Source organism: Rhincodon typus, chromosome 6, assembly GCF_021869965.1.
Source record: "Rhincodon typus isolate 14 chromosome 6, sRhiTyp1.1, whole genome shotgun sequence".
NCBI lineage: Eukaryota > Metazoa > Chordata > Chondrichthyes > Orectolobiformes > Rhincodontidae > Rhincodon > Rhincodon typus.
The window spans coordinates 49,203,108-49,222,907 of record NC_063337.1 but is presented as its reverse complement, the minus strand read 5'-3'; the positions used below and the strand labels follow the sequence as shown (position 1 = coordinate 49,222,907).

Below are 19,800 nucleotides of genomic sequence, written 5' to 3'. Positions count from 1 at the left end.
AATGAGGACAAAGAAGGGGTAGAAGGAGGTGATGTTGAACAGAGAGTTGCCACAGTTATACGACGGGGTGGTTTCCTGCTGCCACTCTCCATCAAGAGACCTCTGTCCACTCACTCTGTGTATCAAACATTCATTCCAGGTCAGCATCGATGAAGTGATAGGCTGCCCTGCTGTGTGTGCCTGGCCTCTCACTACACTGTGACAATTTGATCCCCTTTTGTACAGCCAGCAGTCTTTGTGATGGCTGCCATGAGGTATTTAAATGAGTCATACTTCAAGTGACCCATCTCTACTCCCACTCCATTCAAAGAATGCAGGAAATCTGTTTCCGTACCAATTAAGAGTTCACCTATGTGGAAATCTTAACTTCAATTGGTTTCTAAGCAGTTTTTGAATTTCTAACACAAAAACAAATCAGCTTCCTATTTCCCACCTTTTTAACAGAACTTCAGCCCTTGGACCATATGCAGAAATACACAATAAGGCATATGTAAGGCCTATCCAGTGTTACCAAAAGGCTACTGGCTGGGACTTAATATGGGCAGCTTTTGAAAATGATCACCCTGTGGGATCATATTGCCACTAGTACAGCTCCTGCCTCCTGGAGGCACTTGATCTCATTGGTTGCTGAGCTCACCTTCTGCTCAATTAGGCTACATATATTTAGAAGTCATTGGGCCTGCCACTTGCAGCTTGGTCACAGGGTCAAGATCCAGAATCCTGAGTGCTGGGTTTCTGAAGTCTTGCTGAGAATCTGATCTGAAGTGTCAGTATGTGCAGAGGTTCCATCATGTCTAAACCTGAAGGGCCAAGTGGCCTTTGTATGTTGCCAAGGATTGGCCTTTCCACCTTGCTAGATTTTCAAGGGATTTAAACTTGATAGCAATGAGTGCGAGCAAATATTTTGTTGGCATACAGCAGGGTTTAATAGATTATAGCATCTGTAATTTGCCCTTCCACAGGATTGGTTCCCACTCAAGCTATGGCCTTTTCATCTTTGCAACTCATACATTGGACAGCAAGATTAGGCATTGATGACTCCCTGATGTTGATGTTGGGAGACCATCTCCTAGCAGTCAGCCTCCAGGATCCATGCAGAGAGTTAGTCCAATTCCACGAAATTCATTTTCATCTGAAAGTGTTCCTAATTGGAGCCTATGTAGCTAGCTGCTTTTGTGGAATGGTTTGCCAAGTCTCTTGCAGCTTATCCCAGGAAACCTGAGGGAGATGGAAGGACAGTGTTGTGGTCCTGTCCAGTTGGGGCCTTTCCACTTAATTCCCGTCCCCTGCTGCCAACCTTCTCTTCTGGCCTCAGAAAATTCTGACCAATAACACTAATTAATTCTAGCTTAATTCTGGTTTCCCTAATTACACTGTAAGTTTAAACATCTTTATCTCAATTTTATGAAGGCATTTTCTCCTCATATTCAACATATTTTAAATACATCATGTTTTTTTTGACACTCCCTGGTTAGCAAAGTTCTACCATTGTATTATTAGTGAATTTTTACAAAGAATAAAAATTGTTGATGTAGCTCACAGCTTTAGTTATAGTCATGGGCATCCCTTTAAGATCATTCTGTTTCGAAGGCGAGGTCTGCTCAAACATACAGCGCATATTGTAGAAGCTTTGAAAGCAGTGCATTTCTAAAACGATTTCCAGTTAGCCCTCCTTACAATGTGCCACAATCAAAGACAAATTTCTTCTTTATAACAGATCATAAAATTAATCAGAAAAGCTACTTAGAACAATTGATCCATGAAAGTCTCATTCAACACTTGAAGGAAAACACAATGTTTATCAAATTATGTGACAGTCAGTGACATCAATTTTGCTCATTCGTTCCAGGAAACATCTGTTCGTAAGCTCTGCTTTCTTTGCAGCAATTCACACTTTAGCAATGTTTGACGTATCCTTTTTTTACCTCATGTGACGGCGCGCAATCATTCTTCCAACAATTACTGCTGAATGTTATTTATTTTTAAAAAAACATTTATTTGGGCTTGTCATATGACCTGTCCCTCAGGTAAATGGTTTGTGCAGAAAAGCACCTTTCAATACAAGTTCATCGGGCACTCGTCCATACATGTCATCCTTGAGGCTCTGCTAGTAAAGGAATCAATGGATCCTTTCAGACAGTGCCTGAGCAAATTTAAATTTATTTGACAAAAGGTCTCATTGCCAGAGCTTTCAAACAAGCACCAAGACATAGCTTAGCTGATGATGAGAATGGTCTGCCCTCTCAGATCCATCATGTAGACCAAAGTTTTAGTACCATTGCAAATTATCCTTGAGGTGTCTGTGGTGAGGAACATAGTTTTCTCTGATAATTTGAATTCTAACCAAAGTAACATGTTAACCCCTTATTCCCATGTTCTGAATATATTCAAAGTGGTAAACTTTATTGGTGATGGTGGTATATTTTAAATCAGTATAAGTAAATCTTTACTAAGTCTGTACAGCAATATCAAAGTAGAAATAGTATTTTTCATACATCCTGTGAGGAAGTGTGATCTGCACGTCACTATTCCCTCCTTGTACAATTGTATGAGTCAATGCAACTCCTAACATCTGTAAAATTTCTGTTCTTGCAGCATCTCTATCTTTTTGTTTCACAGAGTCAATTGAGATGAATATAACCCAGTCATGCCCTCACTGTTATTCAACCAGCTCAATGACAAAATATTTTGTTGAATGTGTAACCACCCAAGTCAGGTCAAAGTTTCAATATCTCTGTTATTCTGTGCTCATAAACATTCCAATCCTAGTGCCTGGCTAAAGCAAGGAAAATGTAATGGCCTTGGTGCTCAACTATGGAGGTGAACATTACCACTGTCTTAGAGGCTACTCTCTTGTTAGAGAGAATGTAATTGGTGAATGTAACCTGAGGGTCACTATACTTCAGGTAAGGGACAAAGATTAAACCTTTATGGTGACCTAAGCCAGTAGAGGAATTGAACCAATGCTCTTGGTATAATTCTGTACTGCAGACTAGCCATTTTAACTAACTGACCTTGTCTCAGTTGTACATCTGAGCCTTCAAGATGCTATAAGCACTTTAGCTTGTGTTTCCCACACATTAAGCTGTGTGTTTTCACATTGCTGAATTTCTGCTTTTTGACCATTTGGCTCCTTTTACACCCTTCAGGCCAATAAAAGAAAGAATCGATCAAGGGTAGCTCAAACCACATTTTCCCACCATTTCAACTTAACTGTTTTTATACACGGTGTATCACAAATAAGAATAAAATAACACAGTGTAAGCTCTACCAATGAAACTAAAAGTACAGCCAGTTTTTAGGTTAGTTTTCATCAATTAACAAGATAACCCAATGTGGGAATTTCCCACATTTCTCACATCATTTATTTTATTCATTCATGGAATAAGGGTGTTGCTGGCTGGGCAGCATTTATTGCCCATCCCTAATTACCCAGAGGGCAGTTAAGAGTCAACCACATTGCTGTGGGTCTGGAGTCACATGGAGGCCAGGCCAGGTAAGCATGGCAGTTTCCTTCCCTAAAGGACGTTTTTGAACCAGATGAGTTTTTCCTAAATCGATAATGATCATGGTCATCATCAGACTCTTAATTCCAGATATTTATTGAATTCAAATTCTACCATCTGCTATGGTGGAATTTGAACCCAGGCCCCCAGAACATTATGTGGGCCTCTGGATTAACAGACCAGTGATAATACCACTAGGCCATTGCCTCCCCATCATCAGCCATCTCCTTCTAGAATGTGCAATTGGAAAAAAAGTCTTGACAGAACTCAGTTGGTTTTAATCTGGGTTCAACCTAAACTACTCACAGGAGTCTTTTCTTCAGAACGTACACTGACACAAATATCAATTGCTGCCAGGAGACCATCAACTTGCTGAAAGATTTTCTTGCTTCATCCTGAAACTTGCTGGTCTTCCAGCTAGTAGGATCCTGGTAGAGACTATTTATATTTAGAGAAACTCAAACACACAGTGATCAAAGGGAGAAACTATGCCACAGGATTCCATAATTTAAAGTGAATGAATTTTACTATACAAGAGATAAGTAAACGTAGCTAAAGAAATACAGTCTTAGGGGAATACTTACAGTTTACATTAAAAATCAGTCACAAATGCTTGTCACTCTTTGACTATCATTAATTGTAGGGTCCTGGCAATTCCGAAAGTCTAATGTTTTAATTACCTTGCCCTTACATCTTCAATACTTTGAAAATTTAAAATGACCTCTGGAATATTATTATGAACAATGAGCTAGAGGTGATGCCGTGCAATGAGCACCTAAGTGATGTAACGAAAACAGAAGTAAAATTATAAAATAGAATCCCTACAGTGTGGAAACAGGCCCTTCAGCCCAACAAGTCCACACCAAACCATTCCCTATAAGCCACCTAATCTACACATCCCTGAACTCTACAGGCAATTTAGCATAGCCAATCCACCTAGTCTGCACATCTTTGGACTGTGGGAGGAAACCAGAGCAAACCCACGCAGGCACGGGAACAATGTGCAAACTTCACACAGACACTCACCCGAGAGTAGAATTGAACCTGGGTCCCTGGTGCTGTGAGGCAGCAGTGCTAACCACTGTGCCACCATGCCACCCAAATTGACTGATCTATAATTGCTAGGATTATCCTTACAACTTTTCTTGAAAGATGTAATGTTTGCAATCCTGCAGCCTTCTGACAACTTCCCTGAGTCCATGGAAAATTGAAAAATGACAGCCAAAGGCTCTGCAATTTCTACTCTCACTTCCTTCAAAATCCTTCGATGCGTCTCATCTAGTCCCAGAGTCTTGTCAGCTTTGAATGCCAAGACTTCATCCTTATTAATTTTAAACTCTTCTAGTAAAGAGTTTCTTGCTCTGTAGCAGGTCTCACAGCATCTATGAACAAAAAATCAGAGTTGACGTTTCAGGTCTGGTGACCCTTCCTCAGAACTCATTTCTGAGGAAGGGTCACCAGAACCAAAATGTTAACTGATTTTTTTCTTCACAGATGTGCCAGACCTGCTGAGATTTTCCAGCTACTTCTGTTTTTGTTCCTGATTTACAGCATCCACAGTTCTTTCAGTTTTTACCTAAGTGATGTAGACTGGCACATTCCAAGACCCAGACTATGTTTCAGGGGTTTCATTGAAGCTTGATACAAATCCCACAAAGACTCAATGAAGAGTGACAACCATTTAGAGCCTTCCCACCACAGTACACCAAGGAGCTGGAACCAGGTTACAGTCTCAGACTGTACACATCAGGAAATAAATACTGCAATGCTAAATACAAAGTACTTTACTGTCAAGGAAGAACTTTTGATAATTAATCCACTTTTGTAATGCAAAAAATGTAGCAGCCAATTTGCATATTGCAAACTGTAATTTTTCTATGTGAGATCTATTAGATAAATATCAACCAGGACACCAGGAAAAGCTCCCTTGCTTTTCTAATAGGACTATTTCCATAAAATTGAGAGCACAGACATGGCCTCAGTTTAATAGAAGCAAAATGCTGCAGATGCTGAAAATCTGAAAAAGAAACAAAAACTATTGGAGATGCTCAGCAGGTCTGGCAGCATCTGTGAAGGGCGGAAGAGATATAATGTTTTGAGTCCAGTATGACTCTTCTTCGGAACTTACTCGGTTTCAAAGTTCATCCAAAAGATAACACCTTCAACAGTTCGGTGGAGATTCTAGCACTAGAGTATGACTTGAACACATAGGAACATAGGAGCAGGAGTAGGCCATGCAGCCCCCACGAGCCTGTTCCACCATATTAGATCATGGCTGATAGGCTACTTCAATGCCATATTCCCATTCTATACCCATTTTTTTTGCTATCATTCCTAACTAGAAATCTATCAGTCTCTGTCTTGAGTCTATTTAATGTCTTAACTGGCAGAGCCTTCTAGAGTAGAGAATTTGAAAGATTCACTTCCCTCCTCCTTATCTCGGTCTTAAATAACTTGCCCTCTATCCTGAGACTGTGCCTCTAGTTCTAGGCCCCACATCCAGTGCAAACATCCTTTCTGCATTCACACTGTTATTGCTTTAAGTATTTTGAACATTTCTAAAGGATCGCCTTTCATTCTTTTAGTTTCCTGGAACAGAAGCCTCTGTCTCCACAGTTTCTCCTAATAGGAATCAGTCTGACAAACCTCCAAAGCATTCCTTCCATAGGAAGTATATGCTTCCTTGGGCAAGGAGACCAGAACTGCCTGCAACACTCCAGGTGTGGTCTCGTCAGTGTTCTATACAATTAAAACAAGATTTATTTGCTCCTGAACTCATATCCTCTTGGCTTAAAGGCTATTGTACCATTTTCTTCCTGAAATGCTCACTGCAATTACATGTTAGCTTTCAGTGATTTATTCAACAAGGTCACCTAGGTCCCTTTGGACATCAACACTTTCCAATACCTCGCGATTTAAAAGATACTCTACACTCCCATCTCTCCTATGAAAGTGAATACCCTTATGCTTATTCGCATTGTTCTCCCTCTGTCACACTGTTACCCACTCACTCAGCCCACTTAAATCCTCTTGAAGTCTTTTTGCATCCTCCTTAGCATTCCCATTCTCAAAAAAAATTTGTATCATCTGCAAACCTGGAAATATTACAATTGCTCCCCACATCCAAATCATTGATATAGATTGTGAACAGTAGGGGCCCAAGCACTGATCCTTACACTACCCCAATGGTTTGAGCCTGCCAACCTGAGAATTATTCATTTATTCCTATTCACCGCTTCCTGTCAGGTAACCAATCCCCACTCCATGCTGTTACCCTGATTTCTCATGCTTTAATTTTATTTACTAATCTCCTGCATGGTACTTTATCAAAACAGTCTGAAAATCCAAATACGCCACATTCCCTAGTTTTCTCTTAGCAAATCTCTAAAAACATCCTCAAAAAACTCTCATCAATTTTCTCAAACATAATTTCATCTTCATAATTTCGTGTTGATTCTGTCCAATCAGAAAATTATTTTCTAAATACCCAGTATTCACATTCTTTATAATAGATTATAGAATGTTCCCTACTACTGACATCAGGTTCCCAAGTCTGTAGTTCCCATTTTCCTTTTCTTAAATGGCAGGATTACACTTGCAACCTTCAAATCTGTAGGCATCATTACAGAATGAATAGAATTTTGACTGAGGATCATCAATGCTTTCATTAGCTCCATAGACATCCATTTCAAAACCCTAGGGAGAAAGTCATTGGGTCCTGGAGATCTGTCTATTTTCAGTCCCATTAATTTCTCAATAATACTTTTTTACTAATACTAATTTATTCCATACTCTCACTAAACTCTTGGATCTCAATTATTTCAGGGACTTCTTGTGTGAAGATAGGCACAAATTACTTCTTCTCCTGTCTCTGCCTGTAGTGGACCCATATTTATCTTTGCTAACCTCTTTCTTTTTACATACCTATAGAAGCCTTTACAATTAATTTTATGTTTTTTGCTGCTTTATATTCATATTATATTCTCTCTTTCTTTCTCAATTTCTTGGTCTTCCTTTGCTGAACTCTAGAATTCTCCCAATTTTCAGGCTTTTTTGCAAAATTTATAAGCCTCCTGCTTTGATCTAATGCTATCTCATAATCTTCTGACTCTCGAGATGAAGTGTGACAACAACTGAGTCAGAGCTGTTACTGATAAGTGCAGCTGCAAGCTGCATTGTAGGTGAAATGAAGCAGACTGAAGTGCCTTGTAACATAATTAACTGAATAGATCATTGCACTTCCACACTTACTGTGTTTTTTTTATAATTCTTATGGATAAAGCATAATTTTGGAAAAGAAGGTCACATACTTCCAACCTCAGTCCAGTGCCTAAGATCTAGTGTTAACTAAGAGTGCAGAGTGAATAAAGAGTCATGATAATTCTAACTCCAGGAAATCATGTGCCAAAGACTGTCAGCTGCATGCCTGAAACTGCTGAATGTAATAACAGGCAGGAGGTGACAGTGGAGTTTTTTGGGGGTTGAGTGTAGGTGGGAGGGGGTTGGTGGTGGGGGGGGAGTGGAATGTGGGGGTGTTGGGTTGGGGAAAAAGTCTACCTGCTAGCAGCAAAAGAGCAATGCCCAGCAATAGAGCAAGTTGTGAAAAGGTGTATGAAGAAAACCTTGGTCCATACACATAGGACAATCTATACATCACAACCCACTCTTAAGTTGCTTTAGGATTCTCCTCCACCACATTTCTCAAAAGTGATGGCAGTATACCTCTATTTGTGTTCTATTCCCATGCACTCCCATTCTCCCAGATTAATTCTACCCTCTGTGAAATTTGTGTCTCAACTCACGGTGAGACTGCTCCCCTATTGCCCTCATTTTCTTTCCAAATCTACCAATGACCTTATTGCTCAAATAGTTTCTATAGTCATCTCTGGCCTCACAATCCACCAAGATATCTGCACTGAAATTCTAGCCTCTTCAAATCCCTGATGTTACTAACTGGTGGCCACTCTTTCAGCTGCCTACGGTCTAATCTCTGGTGTGGTGAGAATGACTATCCTTAACATCAAGGAAACGTTCAACTAAGTATGACATCAATGTACCCTGGAAAATCTGGACTCATTGGAAATCAGATAAAAAAAACATTCTGTTGGTTTGAGTCATAACTATCACAAAGTATAATGGTTGTGGCTGTTGGAAGTTAATCATCTCAGCCCCAGGAAATCACTGTAAGAGTACCCAAGAATGGTGTCCTAACCATCTTCACTTGCTTCATCACTGAGCTTCCCTCCATCATAATGTTTGAAGTAAGAATATTCACTGATGGGTGCACTATGCTCAGCACCAACCATGACTTCTCAATTACTGAAGCAGTCTGTATCCAAATGCAACATGACCTGGGCTGATAAGAGGCAAGTAACAATCATACCACAAACTTTCCAGGCAATAACCATCTCCAACAAGAGACAATCTAACACCATTAGTGGCATTTCATTGATGAATTTCCCCTCAATAATATCAGCGGATTACCATTGACCAGAAACTGAACTGAATAGGCCATATTAGTACTGTGGCTACAACAGCAGGTCAGAGACTAGGAACTCTGAGAGGAGTATCTCACCTCCAGCCTCCTCAATGCCTGTCCACAATCTACAGGCACAAAATCTGGAGTGTCATAGAATACTCACCACTTGCTTAGGTGGGTGTGGCTCCAATGACACTCAAGAAGCTTAATACTATCCAGGACAAAACCCATTTGTTTATCACCTCAACGACCACCTTTAATGTTCACCCTGTTCATTACAAACGCACAACAGCAGCAGTTTGCGCCCTGTACAAGAAGCTCTGCAAAATCTCACCAAGGCTCTTTTGACAGTACCTTCCAAAACCCATGACCTTTACCACCTAGAACAAGAAGGGTAGCAGTAATATCAGAATACAGCCAACAGTTGTAAGTTCCCTTCCAAGCACTCCATTCTAATCTGGAACTTCTTTGTTACTCCTTCATTGTCACTGGTTCAAAATCCTGGAACACCTTTCCTAATGTCACTGTTGGTGTCCTTACACCTCAAGTATTGCAGTAGTTCAAGAAGGTAAGTTCTGCAAAACAAATAGAAGTGAGCTGGCCTAGCCAGTGACGTCCACATGAACAAATAACCAAAAAAATCCCTTCCAATTACCTCCTTAACTCTCAACGTTGTTTTGTACCTTTAAAATATTCCTTGAAACCTATCACTTGGAACAAGTTTTTGGTCATCTGCCCTAATATATGTGCATCTGTGTCATATTTTTAATGTATTGTTCCTGTGAAACACTTGGACAGTTTTTTTTTAAGTTAAGTGCACTTTATAAGTTGAAGCAGTAGCTTTTGATTAATGCATAAAACAAACTCTGGGTGTAGTCCTGGTTTTAAATTTCACTCATCTGTTTTAACAAATTGAGTTATCATAACAAGTTGCATTCAAATATAAATAATGAAAAAATGTTTGTTTAATTAAGCTGAATACTATATGCTAAAAGATATTCTTTTATACTCTTTCAGAGTTCAACATCTTTCAAATCAAAGTAATAACCATATCCATATCATTAATGTTTGTGACTTTTGTTTGTGGATGTGTTGGAGTCTATAAATTTTGGATTGAAATTTGTCTGCTTTACCGACATTATTTCTCAAAGGATGAAACCATTGGAGGTAAGGAAAATTCTAGGTTATAAAATATTGACAGAATTCATTTCCACAAGTATGTAATTCTAAACGCAATAGCATTTCTTAATTGTATATCATATTTATTTGGAAAGGAAATCCTGTTTCTAATCTCTGCAAATAAACAGTCCTAGAATTATTTAGAAACATAATATTCTATCTGAATAATATCTTCTTTTAGATTATTATCAATTTAAAAATAGGTTTCTATACTTTGTCAGATTAATTTGATTATATGAGAAAATAATAGGAAATACTTTTCAATAATATTTAATTTGCTATCATTTGAACTTCAGAGTGTTTGTGATGTGCTAATTTATACTTCCCAAAAGTTATCATACTTTTAATAACTCATGTCATAACATCCAGTTTATTGCTCGTTGTTACAAAATATTTGATGGATAAGAAATAGAAAACTTAATCTCCCCAGGAAGGGAGAGAAGATTGATGCAATAATCAGGAAGGTTCCAACAAACATTGAGGATGACTTTATAATTAACAGAAGATTGGAATCTTCTCCTGTACAATTCTTTAAATGGCAAACCATTGATGATTGTGCAGCTTCAGAAATGAGAAAACTTCTTAAATTTGTCTCTGTTGCATTAACTCACGTACAAACAAATTGGAACACCTTGAACTTAATGTTGTCCTTGTCGCTCCTAGGAAAGGGAGTGGGTTTTGTTTTTGCTCACTAAGCGGATGAAACTGGGTTTAACTCTGGTGGCAATTATGTGGAATCAACAAGCATTATAATGCAACCGAATACCAAATTCCATTAAGTAGATGAAATGAATGTTGAGAATTTCACTGACGCAATATCGCCTGTTTCACATTCTCTGCATATGTTCAACTTAACCTTAACTACATCTAAAATTTCACATTAAATTTAAACAAATGAATCTTGTCCAAATTTACTCCATTTTCATTTGAAATAGCTTCAAAATGTATTCAAAGTAGCTGAAAGATAGTAATCTCCATTCTCTTTGTTTTATCCCCCCTCATCACCAACACTCTTACTCTACCACAAATTACTTGTGACCAGATGGGAAAGAATTTGATGCCTTTGTTTCATATGCAAACACCTCTTGCTTGGAGGAGGATGATGAGAGCAACAATTACATCATTACAGAGGAGAGTTTTGCTCTGGAACTTCTTCCATCTGTGTTAGAGAAGCAGCATGGATATAAACTGTGCCTTTTTGAGAGGGATGTACTGCCTGGAGGGGGTGAGTGCTCTTTGTATTTGTTTGATTTGTTTAATATACATTGCATTTATTTTACACTGCATATATTGTGAGGATTAACACACTAAAACCTTGATGTTATATGAAACTAGACGAATGGTCAATTCTATTCTCACCTCCCTTAATTCTATTTGATGAACACCTCCATAAAAAATAGGAAATAATTAATATCACTTTAACAAATATTGAGATCCCTACACATCCAACAGCTCTAAAGATGCATCTATTAACCTCTAAAGCATGGGACATTCACCTTGCTTTCCACAGATATTTAAATACTGCACTAACTGCTGTAGGGTAGCTAACATGAACATTTCCGACTGGAAAACTTTTAGATTGTTAGTTTGCCAAATGTTCCCTAAACTTTAGGTCATTATCATTTGGACTCTTTTTGGATAAGTTAATTCAGATGAGTTGCTAGCATAGTTGCAGGAGATCAAAGCATTTTATTAAGATACAGACTGACACAAATTAGTAGTCAAGAGAATGAGCCATATACTATTCCAGAATGTCCCCGCCTTAACATATGCCACTATTCATACAGTTGTGAGTTTCTTTCTGTGAAATATATCAAAAATATTGCTGTAAAAGGCATATTTTGTTGAAATTTTTCATTCTGCACTCATTAGGACAATTTGCAATAGAAGAAGAGAAAATTAAAGACTTTTTATTTATACATGGGATCTGGGTATCACTGGCAAGGCCTGTATTTATTTGCTTAGCCTTAATTGCCCTGGAGAAACTGTCATGAGCTGATTTCTCAAACTGCTGCATTCCATGGGTAGGCACGTCCACAATGATACTAGGGAGGGTGTTCCAGGATTTTGGTCCAGTGATGATGAAGGACAACAGTACATTTTCAAATCACAATGTTGTGTGACTTGATGGGGAAATTGCAGGTGGTGGTGTTCCCATGCTTTTGCTACCCTTGCCCTTCTAGTTTGTAAAGTTGATGGATTTGTAAAGGGATGTCTAAGGAAACTTGGTGAGTTATTGTAGTGCAAGTTGCAGATGGCACAAACTGCTGCTGCTGTACATTGGTGGTGAAATTGGTGAAATTGATTCAAGGTTATCAGTATGTTGCTAATCAAATGAATTACTTTACCTTGGATGGCATTGAGCTTTTTGAGCATTGCTGGAGCTGCAGCCATCCAAATTAAGTGTACAATATTCCTTCACACTCCAGATTTGTGTCTCGAAGATTGAGGAGACAGGAGATGAGTTGTTCATTTTAGAATTGCTAGTTTCTGGCATTTTCTTATAATTACAGTGTTTATAAGGTTCATCCAGTTCAGTTTCTGGTCAATGGTAAACCCCAGAATGTTGATAATGAGATATTCAGCTATGAATACTATTGAATGCCCTTAATGAACTTTGCACATAAATTAATCAACTGGAAAACACGAGTGATTTACAGTAGGTGGTTAATGGATGAAACAAATACCATGGGAGATTTGTTTATGGAAAAAAATCATTCGGTCATGTTTAAGAGCACTTCTGGATATAAGAAAAAAAATTCCATGAAATGACAAAAAGCAATGGTCAATTTTTCTCTTGTTGAAGATGGTCATTGCTTGGGATTTGTGTGGCATGAATACTAGTTGCCTCCTGTCAGCCCAAGCCTGAATATTGTTCAGGTCTTTTTGCATATGACATAGGCTTTAATTCCTAATTTCCTTGCTCTGTCAGGTTTATTTTGGATATCAGGGTACACCCAATTTTGCTTTATTGAAGTATGGTACACTAGAAAAACTGCATAAATAGTACAAGCAAATGAGTTCCATTCTTGAGTCCATTTACAAGTTGATTTGTATGCAAGTCAGAACACAACGTAGCACAATATTAAATAGCCTTTTGTAAGTACAGTAAATGTTCGTGTGTTGTGTTCTTTTGGAGCATTTGTAAGTCAGACATTTGTAAATCGGGGAGCTCTGTAAAACATCACAGTGTGTTGCATCTACCATGGTCAGTTGATCTTTCACCCCTGTTAAGACTTCTGTTTATTTTTCCTGGAAGGAGGCTTATCTCACAGTTATAATGAACCTTGGCCCCAGGCCAGCCTGCTCATTGCTGCTCAAATAGGCTATTTCCTGACAGCTTTTGTGACATCCAACCAACCATGTGATATTTACACACCACAACCCTACAGTCAACTACACTTTGTTTTGCTGACAAATGGTTAATTATCACTCTGGTACCCTGATTTTGTTTTAACAGGACTTGACCCAGACATACTGTGTTACTAGTTCAGTCCATCGCCTACTTATTCGGAACACTTAATTTAAACACACACAACCTTTCAGAAAACACAGATAAAACTTAAGTTACCATCTGCTTGATCTTCCAATAGTGCAAGCTTTATACCTTTTTTTTCTCATTTCGGCCTACTTAGCTGAAGGGTTACTACTGACTATTGGCATGGACTGCTTCAGTATCTGAGGGGTAGCAAATGGTGCTGAGCATTGTGCAATCTTTGGTGAACATCCCCAGTTCTGACCTTATGATGAAAGGAAGGTCATTGATGAAGCTGCTGAAGGTGTTTGGACCTAGGTCACAACCCTTAGCAAATCCTGCACAAATATTCTGGAGCTGAGACGACTGACTTACAACAACTACGACCATCTTCTTCTGTGCTAGTCATAAAACAAAATCAGAAGTCACACGACACCAGATTATAGTCCAACAGGTTTATTTGAAGTCACAAACTTTCAGAGCGCTGCCCCTTTGTCAGGTGAAGTGAAGAAAAGGACACAGGCACAGAATTTATAGGCAGAGAGATCAATGGGCAGAAAGATCATAAAATCATACAAATGGTGCGAGTGGAGTGTTTAATAATACGTCTCTGCAGGTGATCAAAAGTGTCAGACGTTTTGTGTAAAGTATCGACAAATGAATAGTAAGTGAAGGGGATGACCTATAATCACTGAGATAGCCAAGTTCTGTACCCATGAAGACGGCCTCAACAGTGATCTTGGGTTCATGTCGCACTACATATAACCCCACCATACTGTTCTGTATCTGTAAAATCTTCCTTACTGTCCTGTTTTAACACCATCACCTTGATAACTTGTTATGGTCTCTCTACCTTAATTAGTTTTGGATTACTTGTTACTTTGGTTAGACCCTTGGAATGTGACACTTATACCTATCATGTTATTCCAGCCATTTGGTTTGTCTCCACACCACCTTATTTTCAATTTTTTGTAATTATCTCTCTGCCTCATTTAATCGGATTATAGGTCATCCCTTTGCTGGTTATTCAGCTGTTGACACTTTACTCACTGTCTGACACTTTTCATCACCTGCAGAGACTTATTATTTGACACTTCAAACCAAGTGTCAGTGAACACTTTATTGCTTTGCAAGTACTGCTTGATAACATTGTTGACAACTCTTTCCATTGCTTTAATGGTGACCAAAAGTAGGCAGGTCTGGATTTATGACAACAAGGTGCAGGGCTGGATGAACACAGCAGGCCAAGCAGCATCATAGGAGCAGAGAGGCTGACGTTTCGGGCCTCGACCCTTCATCAGAAAAGGGGGAGGGGAAGGGGGTTTTGAAATAAATAGGGAGAGAGTGGGAGGCGGATAGAAGAGGGATAGAGGAGAGGATAGGTGGAGAGGAAACAAACAGGTCGAAGAGGCGGGGATGGGGCCAGGAAAGGTGAGTGTAGGTAGGGAGTTAGGAAGGGGATAGGTCAGTCCAGGGAGGACGGACAGGTCAAGGGGGCGGGATGAGGTTGGTCGGTAGGAGATGGAGGTGCGGCTTGAGGTGGGAGGAGGGGATAGGTGGGAGGAAGAACAGGTTAGGGAGGCAGGGACGAGCTGGACTGGTTTTGGGATGCGGTAGGGGGAGGGGAGATTTTGAAACTTGTGAAATCCACATTGATACCATTGGGCTGCAGGGTTCCCAAGCGGAATATGAGTTGCTGTTCCTGCAACCTTCGGGTGGCATCGTTGTGGCACTGCAGGAGGCCCAGGATGGACATGTCGTCTGAGGAATGGGAGGGGGAGTTGAAATGGTTCACGACTGGGAGGTGCAGTTGTTTATTGCGAACCGAGCGTAGGTGTTCTGCAAAGCGGTCCCCGAGCCTCCGCTTGGTTTCCCCGATGTAGAGGAGGCCACACCGGGTACAGCGGATGCAGTATACCACATTGGCAGATGTGCAGGTGAACATCTGCTTGATGTGGAAAGTCTTCTTGGGGCCTGGGATGGGGGTGAGGGAGGAGGTATGGGGGCAGGTGTAGCACTTCCTGCGGTTGCAGGGAAAAGTGCCGGGTGTGGTAGAGCTGGAGGGGAGTGTGGAGCGGACAAGGGCGTCACGGAGAGAGTTGTCCCTCCGGAAAGCAGATAAAGGTGGGGAGGGAAAGATGTCTTTGGTGGTGGGGTCGGATTGCAGATGGCGGAAGTGTCGGAGGATGATGCGTTGGATCCGGAGGTTGGTGGGGCGGTACGTGAGGACGAGGGGGATTCTTTTTTGGTTTTTATTGCGTGGACGGGGTGTGAGGGATGAGGTGCGGGAGATGTGGGAGACACGGTTGAGGGCGTTCTCGACCACCGAGGAGGGGAAGTTACGGTCCTTGAAAAACGAGGACAACTGAGATGTACGGGAGTGGAATGCCTCATCCTGGGAGCAGATGCGGCGGAGGCGAAGGAATTGGGAATAGGGGATAGCATTTTTGCAGGAAGGTGGGTGGGAGGAGGAGTATTCTAGGTAGCTGTGGGAGTCGGTGGGCTTGAAATGAATATCGGTTTCTAGGTGGTTGCCCGATATGGAGACAGAGAGGTTCAGGAAGGGGAGAGAGGTGTTAGAGATGGTCCAGGTAAACTTAAGGTTGGGGTGGAAGGTGTTAGTGAAGTGTATGAACTGTTCGAGCTCCTCGTGGGAGCACGAGGCGGCACCGATACAGTCATCAATGTAACGGAGGAAGAGGTGGGGTTTAGGGCCGGTGTAGGTACGGAAGAGGGATTGTTCCACGTAACCTACAAAGAGGCAGGCGTAGCTTGGGCCCATGCGGGTACCCATGGCTACCCCCTTTGTCTGTAGGAAGTGGGAGGAATTGAAAGAGAAGTTGTTGAGTGTGAGGACGAGTTCGGCTAAGCGGATGAGGGTGTCAGTGGAGGGGGACTGGTCGGGCCTGCGGGACAGGAAGAAGCGGAGGGCCTTAAGGCCATCTGCATGGGGAATGCAGGTGTAGAGGGACTGGACGTCCATGGTAAAGATGAGGTGTTGGGGACAGGGGAATTGGAAGTTCTGGAGGAGGTGGAGGGCGTGGGTGGTGTCACGGACATAGGTAGGGAGTTCCTGGACCAAGGGGGAGAAAATGGAATCGAGATAGTTGGAGATCAGTTCGGTGGGGCAGGAGCAGGCGGAGACAATGGGTCGACCAGGGCATTCAGGTTTGTGGATTTTGGGAAGGAGATAGAAGCGGGCAGTGCGAGGTTGGGGAACGATGAGGTTGGAGGCCGTGGGTGGGAGGTCACCTGAGGTGATGAGGTTGTGGATGGTTTGCGAGAGGTCTGGATTTATCCTGCTTTTTGAGTACAGGACATACCTTGGCAATTTTCCACATTGGCAGGTTATCCTGGAACAGCTTGGCTAGGTGAGCAGCAAGTTCTGGAGTGCAAGTATTCAGTCCTATTGCTGGAATGTTGTTAGGGCCCATAGCCTCAGCAGAATCCAGCGCCTCAAACCATTTCTTGATATTGCATGGAATGAATCAGGAGCCAGAGACTGACAGCTGTGATGTTGGGGATCTATGGCGGAGTCTGAGATGGATCATCCACTCAGCACTTCTGGATGATGATAGATGCAGAAGCTTCAGCCTTATCTTTTGCAATGATGTGCTGGGCTCCCCATCATTGAAGGTGGGATAATTGTGGAGCCTCCATCTCTTGTTAGTTATGTAATTGTTCACCACCATTCATGACTAGATACGGCAGGACTCCAGAGCTTCGACCTCATCCATTGGTCGTGGAATCAGTCTATTCTCAGCCCATTGCTTGCTCCTTTTTGATATTTGCTGTATAAGCAGTCCTGTATTGAAACTTCACCAGCTTGGCACCTAATTTTTACCTATGCCTGGTACTGCTCCTGGCATGCCCTCATGCACCCTTCACTGAAACAGGATTGAGCCCCTGGCTTGATGGTAATGGTAGAGTGGAGTATCTGTAGGCATGAGTTTACAGATTACGGTCAAATATAATTCTGTTGCTGCAGCTGATCCACATTGCCTCATGGACGCCAAATTTTGAGTTTCTAGACCAGTTTGGGGGTGGCGGTGGGGGGAAGGGGTGGTGTAACATGCTAGGTTCTAACCAGCAGAAAGTAACCTTACAGATGTTTGATGTTTCAGTTGATCTGGAGTCAAAATTGAGAACTCCGAGGGCAGCTGCTTTTGACTACATACCATTATGTTACCGGTCTTAAAGGATTTGTCTTTCCAGAAGGATAGGTCATATCCATAGATGGTATTGGTCATATCTAGGACATTGTTGGACATGTATGACTACATTTGACTGTTGTTTGTCTAGTCTGTGGGTCAGCTCTCCCAATTTTGATATTAGTATCCAGATATTGGTAAGGAGGACTTTATAGTGCTGACAGAGCTGTGTTTGCTGTTGTTGATTCCAGTACCTATATCAATGTCAGGTGGTCTGTCCAGTTTCATTCCCTTGTAGCCATTTGATACAACCATATGTCTTGGTGCACCCTTTTGGAGGGCAGTTGAGGCTTGGGTCAATTATCAGTCAAGCCAGTCAAACACTGCACACTTCTTTCCTAAAGGGCATTAGTAAATCAAATGGGTTTTTGCAATAATTGATTACTGTTACACTGACACTATTTGATTTCCACATTTTATCAAATTCAAATTTCACCATCTGCATTGTGGGGAGGTCAAACCCATGGCCATAGAGCATTAACGTGGGTTGCTGGATTACTGGTCAGTGACAATATCACCACATATTGCCTTCCCCAAGCATATCAATGAAAGGGGGTCACAATATGTTTATATTGTATGAGAAGAGAGGGTTGGTTGGATGGCAAGTGGACTGTGATTGGTGGAGTTGCATCTGTGCAGAATGCACCAGTTAGACAACAACTGACAGTTAACTGCCAGGCTTTATTTAAATGTAAAAAGGCAGGTTCTTTCTCATTGATCAACTATGTCCTGAGGAATGAACGAGAGCATGGCTTTACTTTTTGGTTTGGTGGAGTATTTGATGCAGTATTTGCACATTTTTTTCTATGATCAGCGAAAATCAGGGCCCTGACCATTAACGTATGTAGCTTCCAGTACATGCTAGTGCACTACGCTGTGCACTGGGCTAACAATCTTCACTTGGTTATCAATATAATTCTTAGCAAGCCAGCTGATAATTTAAGGTCGGTTGGGAGAGTGGCACAGTTGCGTGTACTGGAAAATATTTATTTTTTCTTTGCAGACAGAAAGAGCACAAAATTCACAGACAGCCACTCTATAGTTCATTCCTCAGGGCTATACCCTGACCAACTTATCTAGCAAAGCTTGACAGTTAACAGTTAGTCATCATCTATTTAGTGCATTCCCCATGGTAATGCCTATGCCAATAGGAGTCCACTTACCAACCAAGCAACACTATTTCCTCATACAGTATAAATATGTTCTTCTCCTTTACATTAGTATTTCTTGAGAATTGCCCTTAGTAACGCAAGACAAAGAAGCTTTAGCAAAAGTGTCAGAGATAGTAGGAACTGCCAATGCTGGAGTCTGAGATAACAAGGTATCAGAGATAGGATTTATAATCATCTAGAAAAGAATAATTTGATTAGGGATAGTCAACACGGTTTTGTGAAGGGTAGGTCGTGCCTCACAAACCTTATTGAGTTCTTTGAGAAGGTGACCAAACAGGTGGATGAGGGTAAAGCGGTTGATGTGATATGGATTTCAGTAAAGCGTTTGATAAGGTTCCCCATGGTAGGCTATTGCAGAAAATACGGAGGCATGGGATTGAGGGTGATTTAGCGGTTTGGATCAGAAATTGGCGAGCTTTAAGAAGACAGAGGGTGGTGGTTGATGGGAAATGTTCATCCTGGAGTTCAGTTACTAGTGGTGTACCTCAAGGATCTGTTTTGGGGCCACTGCTGTTTGTCATTTTTATAAATGACCTGGATGAGGGCGTAGAAGGATGGGTTAGTAAATTTGCGGATGACACCAAAGTCGGTAGAGTTGTGGATAGTGCAGAAGGATGTTGCAGGTTACAGAGGGACATAGATAAGCTGCAGAGCTGGGCTGAGAGGTGGCAAATGGAGTTTAATGCGGAAAAGTGTGAGGTGATTCACTTTGGAAGGAATAACAGGAATACAGAGTACTGGGCTAATGGTAAGATTCTTGGTAGTGTGGATGAGCAGA

The 19,800-nt window shown here is 41.2% G+C and overlaps 1 protein-coding gene across 1 annotated transcript in view; it reads left to right on the top strand.

Annotated features, from left to right (window-relative positions):
- Positions 1–19,800, top strand: part of LOC109935235 (interleukin-18 receptor accessory protein-like) — a 67,940-nt gene that overhangs the window by 35,947 nt on the left and 12,193 nt on the right. The window contains 2 exon segments of the mRNA XM_048597953.1: positions 10,003–10,152; positions 11,207–11,389. Coding sequence (XP_048453910.1) covers positions 10,003–10,152; positions 11,207–11,389 — 333 coding nt within the window.